Raw genomic sequence first — 9,672 nt, forward strand, 5'->3', positions numbered from 1 at the left:
CAGTCAACCTGTGATTTATTGCTTCGGACTGTTGAGGAGATCTTCAGTTATGCTTCTTTTAATATTCCCAACTTTCAATGGTGAAAGAAAGATCTAAACCATGGAAGAGAGAATATTGAAGTGAACAGTGCCTAGTGAATTAATTCACTTGGCACTGTTCAAGTGAAGAGTGTCTCTAACTCGTTGATTTTTTTTACTGTGTTTTACTTGAAAAAAATATTATTTAGTATTATTCAATAACACTATATAAATTAGAAGTAGATCGCATGATGATGTAATATTTGTAGAATTTGATCGTAATTTCAATTTTATTTCTAATGATATTTTATCTAATTTTGTTACACGCTCAAAAAGCTATAAAAATTGTAGTTCTTATTGGATGAATTTCATACGTGATGAAATTATAGATAAATTAATAGAACAATAAAAAATATTTGATATAAAATATTATTTATTCAATGATATAATAATTGTATTTAAATCTACAATATTTAAATTAAAAATCATCAATATTAATATATATCTTTTTTAATGATTTCATAACTTCAATTTAAAAAACATTCTTTAACCAAACACATTAAACTATTTTTTATTCGACCTTAATTTAGCCACAGTTTTAACCAAACATATATTTTTTCAAACCAACCTCAACTAAAAGTACTTTTTATAAAATAATTTTTTTCAAACCACAACCACAACAGCTACCACAATACCAAACACCCTAATAGTAGTTGAGAAATTTTAGTTATCGCATGACGTGCCAACAACTTTTTATTTATTAATATTAATATTAACATTTTTATTTTATTTATGAAAATATTAATTTTCCTCCTATCTAAATAGAGTATAATAAAAAAAGCCATACGAAAATACTAAAATATCCTTTGAACTATTCTTTAATTCTCTTGACTTCATGGAAAATGAAGTAACTGCACTATTTGTAAAAAAAAAAAAAATTATATAAAAGCTCTCTTAGCCTTTTTTTTATATATTTTATTTTTAAGGAAATATATGTAATTCTACTAATATAAATTATTAAATTCTACAATCAATTTTCAAATGACTTTAAAACCCATGAGAAATACCATTCTAGCCCCGCAAACATGCAAAACCTTTGTAAGAAAAAAGCAAAATAATAATGACATTACGTAAATCCAAAATGAATTACATCTCATGGTCTACAGTGAAATACAAATTTTTATAATATAATCATGTCATGAGCTACTGTTATTGGGAGTGGGGATTTTGGGCTTAGCTTAATAATAAGAAAACGTATTTTGACTAAATGAATATTTTGGGTATGTTAAACATATAAAAATTTCTGTATATGCATTTAAAATTTGGACACTTGATCATAACTATGTTTTTGTATTCTAAAATTCAAAATCTTGCAAGTTGATCACTTGAATATGTTCTTGTTTTCACATCCTTATCCGAATTCGATCAACGTAAATATATACTCTATGACCTGATCCTACTGTGCTTATTGCAAAAATCATTTATTCCGTCTCAAGAACTGATTATGAGAGAAGGATAAGCATGTCCGTTCCTTTTATAATCATCTTCAAGAAGTCTAGTTTGGCAGCCATTGTTCTCCTCGATGCTCTTGCAAAAAATCAGGAGAGAATTTCTGCGATATGATGAAACACCTAAGGGAATTCCCATTCTCATGTCTTCCTCATAAGAATGTGTGTGTGTGTGTGTGTGTATTTCAATACACGTTCTAATACCTTTGTCATGGAAAGCACCTTGCAACGTTAGGATTGTTTAATTAGTATATGTTTAGTAATGCCGTGCAGATGTTTTTGTGAAGATTTATGTGTTTTTTTTTTAATGATTTTAATGTCGTTTACATTAAAATCATTCAAAAATAACTTGACTTTTTTTAGTAGAAACACAATTTGAAAACACTTAGAATGCAATCCAAGTGCATACAAAAGCTGCAGAGGAGGAAGAAAGGAAGGTGAATATTCAAGTTGATTCAGGTTATGATGTTACTGCTTAATAATCCAAAAACAAGAAAAAAAGTCATGCTGTTGCCAGCAGGACTTTCTATTACAAAACAAAGAGAGAAAACCTGAAGACCACTTGTTCGTGAAAAGATTGAATGCTCAAGAGAATTTGGACCAAAGACAGTTGAGCGGATTCTTGAATTGAAAATGGTACAAAACGAAAGCCTTCTTTAATTTCAGTTTAATGGATCGCATGAGGCATAAGGAATTCTTGGTAAAGGAACAACTTGGCTAGGTTTTTCTTCATCTATTCTTTCCCTTACTCTTACCATCGAGACATTTGGGATCATCCCCTTCACCTGATCAGCTCAGAAGCTATGAGTTTAGAACTTTAGGCTTGTAAATTAAGTTGTTCATACGCCAGAAAAACAAAGCAACATGCATTTATCATCAAGAGAAGCAAGCAAGTTTTGAGCATTAATTTGGATAAATTAAGATGAAATTAAGTATTATAAGACTCAATATGCTTCCTTCTTGCATCAGATTCATTCGAAGTTCAGCAATGGTTTACATTAGAAATAGTTATAGCCTGCCTGGAAACAATAAAGGACATTATACCAAAAAAAAAAAAAAGTAGTTGAAGATAGCTTAAATTCAAGCAATATGTATGTAATATACTAAAGGTAATATATTAAAACCTGAAGACGACGGAAATGCATGAGAACCTGGAGAGGAGGAAGGAAATTCAAAAACTACACTGTAGGTTCTAATGTAGCTCAATGATCAGACCTTGTTGAAGAAAAAGGAAACCTATTCCCCATCCTTCATGATGTAGGGCATGTTCAGGTCAAAGCTTAATCTACAAGCACTAGCCCGAGTAACTGGAAGGATGGAAATTCAAAAACTACAAAGTAGGTTCAAATGTAGCTCCATGATCAGACCTTGTTGAAGAAAAAAGAAACCTATTCCCCATCCTTCATGATGTAGGGCATGTTCAGGTCGAAGCTTAATCTACAAGCACTGGCCCGAGTAACTGGAAGGAAGGAAATTCAAATACTACAAAGGAGGTGCAAATGTAGCTCAATGATCAGACCTGGTTGAAGACAAAAGAAATCTATTGTCCATCCTCCATGATGTAGGGCATGTTCAGGTCGAAGCTTAATCTACAAGCACTGGCCCGAGTAGGTTCTCCAGCTTGATTGGCTTCTCCAGATGATTCTGTATTAGAAGTATTTTGACTTGCTTCTCCTAGTAAAGCTACTTCATGTGTTGGAGTAGCTTTAACTGGCCCTTTCCAGTGGCATCTCTTATGACCTCCCAGTGCCTGCCCGGTGGGGAATGTCTTATGGCATATATCACATTGGAAGAAGTAAATCCCCATTGGGACTGAGCCCTCCTCTTCAATTTCTTCTGACTGTTTAACTTCCGTGGAAGAAAGAACATGGCCTTTCACATCCATGTTGGAGTTATAATCCAACTGTTCAGCGCTATCTGCACTGGCAAGGCCTGGTGGTACATGACCTGGAGCATAAAATGTTGGAAACGCTTTATCATAACTGCGGCATCCAATCTTATATGATCCAGTGCCTTTTGAAGTTTCAGAATCATTCAACTTGCACATCCAGTTCATCATCATCATCTTCTTCTTCTTTTTCTTTTTGGTGATCATACTGTGAGATTCATCATCCTGTTCATCTGACTCCCTCTTCGTCTTGCCTTTCTCTTCATTAAACCAACACGAAACTCCCCCTTCACTGTCGAAAGCTACCGCCTTTTGATCATCCATTGGTTTGCCGCTGTTTTTTGGTTGAAAAGATTTGTAAGTTGCTGATTCGTCATTAATCTTTAGCTTCTTGCTTTGTCGAATTTCCTCAATCTTCTGCTTCTCTAATTGGCCAGTACCATCGCGAGATAGTTCTATCAGATTACAAGCAGCCACAACTTTGTCCAGATCACACACAGACTCAAATGGATCTAAGGTCCGCCCTCGCTTATCTCTCTTGTTCCAACTTGAGAGGGATGCGAGTAGATCAACACCATCATCTAAACCTTTTTCCATAGCTAAATCAATCTGATCAACCTCTAATCCAGCTGCAGATTCAGAAAGACTAGAGGAGCTACTGTGTTTGTCAGAAAATGAAGGCGGCTGAGTCCCCTTCCAGCCTCTATCAGGATGGAATCTCATATGGCCAAACAGAGAATTCATCGAAGGAAAAACTTTTCCACACAAACAACAGGTTGGTTTTCCTCCACTAGCCACACTCACATCACCAGCTTTGATGGTATTACATCTACTAGCGTTACTCTTTGACAATTTCAATTCATGCTTCTTCATCTTTTCACGCTGGATCTTGGTAAGCTCTAATTTTTTAGCTTTCTTGAGATCTTTATCGTTCTTGAGATGGTGTCTCTTATGCCCTCCCCACGCTTTCCCTGATGAAAATTCTTTACCACAATATTCACACACCCGATAACCAGGTCCATGTAGGTCAGCCCCTGAACCTCCACGATCATCCCCGCTAGGTTTACCGCTGTTAGCTATTTTAATCTTGAAACAAAATTTCGATTTCGAAGCTAAGGGATCTAATGGTTGTGATGCAACAGGTTTACCTGCAGTAACCTTGGCAGGATAGTGATCCCCTTGGAAAAACTCTCGTTCATGGTCATCCATGAGAGACTTGAAAGACAAGCAGAAAAGAAAAAAAGAAAAAGAAAAAAGAAAAAAGAAGACTGCAGCACAAGCTAGCTAGGGTTCTAGGAAAAGGTGCTAAAGAAAAATCGGTATAGTGATAGGTAAGTAGGGAAAGATAAGAGAGATTTTGCCGTATAAGATGCTACATTCAGGGAAAGAAGAAAGAAATAAGGCCTTGGATTGGATAGAAGAAACCATTTTGCGAAGATATCTCACAAATTTTAGGTGGCATTAATTCAGAATTTATTAGATTCACATAAATATTCATTGCCTTTGATTCTTCAATGAGAAATCCTTTTTGGTAACCTCTCACTACTACAACTCTTCGCTTCAATTTCCATTTTACACTCTTTTTATTGATATGCATGTACATCATATATTATAATTATAAAACTCGACTCGATTCGGCATCGTAAATTGATTGATTAGAACTTGGCTAATCAAATACATGAATTAATCAAAGTTAAAAAAAAAAAATTATTGGTCGATAATAAGCTAAATCTCAACATGTTGATTTTATTATTATTTTTAAATTAAAATTATATTATTTTAATTTTTTTTAAAAGATATTTTAAGATTGACTATCTCAACTCATAATCTAAACCTTACATGGGTTGAGTTTTACAAACATATAGAGTACAAAATTATAAAATAAATTACAAACAATAAATTGAAGTAAAATCATTATATATACAATATTAGAGGATTTATTTTTGATGAAATAATGAGAGTGATAAATTTTGCTAAACCACCATCCCTATCCATCCGAGGATATAGGATGTGATGTTAAGTATCCGAAAATAAAATTAAAATGGGCCATTATTTTTTGGTTTGGGAACTTAACAACTCATCATAACTTTTCTAATTTTTTTTATAATAATTTATAAATATCCATACTTTGTTTAGAAGAATTTTCCTATTTTAATTTAAAGTAACCTTAATTTGTGTTTATACCGAATAGGAAAATAGAAAAACGAAAGAGAACCTATGTTTTGAAATCATGATAAAAGAAACCCTTATTTTAGTGCAAGAAAAAAAACCTTATTCTTTTCATATTAATAATTAAAGAAATAACATTTTTTTTCCTATTTTTCTAGGTTGCCGGGTTAATAGAATCAAAATCTCTATCTATTCTTTATTTCTTAAATTTTGTTATTTTATGCAAATTTCCAATTATAAAGTCATAAGCGTTTGTTTCCTAAAAAGCAATTTTCTTTTTGGATGTTCATTTCCTTTAAGACCTAACTCTTATTTCATGAGTTTACAAAAATGCTTTGGACTTTTTCATTGATGAAAAATCTTTCCCTTTTTTTATCTTTAATTTTCAACCCATGTATTCCAATTTTCAGTATTTTTCAATGTAAAATCATAAAACACATTTCATTAATTGAATCTTCAAAAAAAAAAAAACCTAATTCGAAACCTAAAAGGTGTTCAAATATTTTGTTCTTCTCATCTAGACAAAAAAAAAAAAAAAACCCTACCACACACCCAAGACAACAAAGAGAAGGAGAAAGATACAGCCTTTTATTTTCATTAAAGTACATGGTGTTTGAATAGATTAGACAAAATTTGGTATTTGAATAAATGTTGATGAAGGCTGTTTATATGACGAGAGAGAAAAAAATCATTAAAAAATGGAAGACCAAGGACAACTTTAAACTTGTTCTACGAAAATCTAGTCACAAATACAGCGAATTCGAACATGAACAAATTTCGTTGTGTTTAGTTAATGTCTCCTAATATATAAAATAGATAGATATATAAGGGAAATTAAGAAACGTGTATTGTTAAAGAAATAAGTAATAAATATAAATTAAATTTATAATTATTTTAGAATAAATTTCTATATTTTTAAACCAAAACCCCCGTGGATCTTGTATTTTTTTTTTATATATATTCTAGATACAATGAACTATTAATTAAATCAAAACTTTCACAAGTAAAATAGGAACCTAAAAAGTAACCCAGGTTCTTAGAACTTCAATTTTAATTTGATCTCAATTCAAAGCATTTTGTTTAAAAAAACTACAATATTCTCTTGTAACCTAGAAAAATAAGACAGAATTTGAATACCCATGAAGAAAACCCTAAAATATTCAAGCCAAGCTTTAACTTCAAGAATCAGGTAAGATAAAAAAAAATAATAATAATAACAAGCGAAAGGAGGTCGATGAATCAGATCTGGCTCTTCTCATGTTTGCAAAGAAATTATCTTCTTGAATTCAACCATCTAAGTCCCTAAATTCAAACAAAGAAGCTGAAATTAAAACAAATTATTCTTTAACAATTGTGATAAATAAAAAATATATAATAAAAAAATTAGAGTGAAGAAGAAGGCATAAAACATGTAACAACAAAAAAGAAAATGCGTTGTGTCAATGTTGTAACCGATTTGCAACTCAACACATTTTGGTCACAAAAGATGACTGGCAACCAAAATTGGTGACTGCACCTTCATCTCCCTCCCTCCCTCCCCCTCACATCCTCATGCACATACCCACAAAAACTAGTCTTTCCGGTGGAGCTTCCAATGTTGCTGCCTCCTCTTGCTGTCTAGCTTCACCTTGCATCAATTCCCATTTGTCCACAGCCTCTATCAACTTTTCTAGCATTGACAGCCACCTCCGGGCAGCTATTTTGGTAGGGATACCAGACTCAAAATATTATTTACGCATAGAATGATCATAAATTATGGAAGATATACCAAACTATTGATATATTGAGCTTTAACTTGTGTTTTAGTTTAATTTATATAAATTTTTAGTTGAAGTTTATTAATTTAGATTTATTTGTTGAGTTTGATTTAATTATTATTGGGTATTTTATTTAGTGGGCTATAAGTCCAATCACTTGTTCTAGTTAAGGTTTTAGTATTTATATCCTACTTTTCTAAATGTTAGATTTTTTAATGATTAATAAAAATATTGCAGACTTTGCATATCTCTAATCCCCTTTCTTCTTTTCTTTAGCTTTTTTCTTTCTCTAAAGCTTCTTTCTTTTCCCGTTTTAATTCTAATTATTTATTGTCTCGCATCAAATTTGATATCAGAGCTAGGGTTTTAAATATTCTTACAATTAAACGATCCACATGTTTATGCTAAACTCTAGATTTGTTTTGAAAAAAAAAAAAGTCTTATTGTTCTGATTAAAAAAATAGAAACAGTGTTCATTTTCTCCACCAGCAAATAGCCACCACAATCAACATTTTTCACTGTTCATCATCAACTATAGTAATCAATAGTGGTAGGCACCCCTGACATCAGCGGCACCTTGGCCAACCACAGCAGCATAAGATCTTTGTCAGCGATGGCGCATCAATTAGTTTCACCCTCTCCCTGTCATTGGCAAATCAAGCATCCAGCCACCACTCCGCACCACAAGAAACTCATAGAGCCATACAGAGTTGTTATCTCCATAATAGATCTATCTTTAGCAACCCAAATCAACATTACAAGCACCAACCACAGCTACCCATAAACCCATCACATCTAGCACTGACTAGTGGTTCACCTTAGTAAAGACAGTGTCTCAGCCAATGTCATCATTTTCAGTGCTAGCAACAGATCTTTAGTTGCCATCATCCATAGTGTCATCGCTCTCAACCATTAGAACAAATAGAGTAGTAAAACCAGTTGGTTGCAACCATTACCTTCAACAGACTGTAGTTGTCCTTGCCTTCAGCAGTCACACGCACCGCTAGCAACAACAGAAAGGAGACTCGATAACCCCAAACACTCAACAACAACAAAAGATGTTGGAGACAAAATTAATTAACCCATGCCACATCACTAGCCATGTTAGCCTATTGATGCCACACCAACCACGTCATCTTAGCATACCACACAAGTCAGTGCCACATCATTTAGTGAGCCACGTCCTCTCCACATCTAACAAGATACAGCTTCTACCATCTCAGTAACTATGTCATCAATTTCTACCACCTCAATTGACACATCATCAATAACTGTTATCATACCCATCATATCAACAGACAAGTCACCCAGTTTTTCACTTTAGCAACAACAAGCTTACTCCTAGCAATATCTAGTTAGTCTATCATTTTTTATTTTAATTTGTTAAATTTTACTTTTTCTGGTTTTACAGTTGTCATTTAAATTTGATATTAATACTACTTTTATGCCTTTAAAAAAATATCTCACCTTGTATTTTTTAAGTGTTAATTCTTGGTAGTCGTCAACTTCCTGTTTGTTAATTGTGAGTTCTTACTTATGATATTCTATTTGATTAATCATTTACACTTAAAGGTCTAGTATTATAAGCTTATAATTTTCCTAAGATAATTTGTTCTTGATTAATCTTTAAAAAAAAAAAACAAAATAGGATTAGCTTTATTTTTGTATTGTTATTTTACATATAAGAACCATGTATGATCTCAATTCTATTTATAAGTTAGTGTTGCATGCATTTGTGTCATGGTCTTCTAATATCCAAGCTTAAGTTTACACTTATTGTAGACCCAACTCTTAGTGATACTCTTATGACCATTTAAAGGGAACTGCAAACTTAGATGATTAACATGTTTAAAAGAATTGAGCCCTAAGAGAATTTTTTAATAAGGCACTCAAAGACCAATAAATATCACAAAAATAACTATTATGGATAACTTCACTCTGAGCGCAACTAGTTTGACTATCATTTAGGTTACTCTAAACACAATGACTTTGGTGAGCAAGTCTTAAGCCATAACAAAATAGAAGCCCTAACTTTTGATGGTCATCATAATCCTTGGATCTTTGATATATGGATTCGTGACATGGATCAATTCTTTGAGTAGCATAACTTGTCTGATAATAAAAAAGTTAGATTTGCTAAAATGATGCTCATTGGTTAAGCTAAAATTTATTTAAAGATGTTGAGGATTGTTTAGAGATGAGAGGTCAATCTCTTATAACTGATTGGATCAAAATGAAAAAAAAAAACCTTCATAAAAAGTACCTATCCTAAGCTTATGAAATAAACTCTTAGACCAATAAAATAATCTAAGATAAGGGAATAAATCTATCA

The 9,672-nt window shown here is 32.4% G+C and overlaps 1 protein-coding gene across 1 annotated transcript; it reads right to left on the minus strand.

Moving 5' to 3' along the window:
• Positions 1–3,066: 3,066 nt before the first annotated feature.
• On the minus strand, positions 3,067–4,623 carry LOC105113357 (uncharacterized). The gene has a single exon (XM_011009509.1). It carries the CDS (start codon positions 4,621–4,623, stop codon positions 3,067–3,069), a length of 1,557 nt encoding a protein of 518 aa, XP_011007811.1.
• Between the last annotated feature and the right edge of the window lie 5,049 nt (positions 4,624–9,672).

The sequence above is a fragment of the Populus euphratica genome, unplaced genomic scaffold, assembly GCF_000495115.2.
Source record: "Populus euphratica unplaced genomic scaffold, PopEup_1.0 scaffold412.1, whole genome shotgun sequence".
Classification (NCBI taxonomy): domain Eukaryota; kingdom Viridiplantae; phylum Streptophyta; class Magnoliopsida; order Malpighiales; family Salicaceae; genus Populus; species Populus euphratica.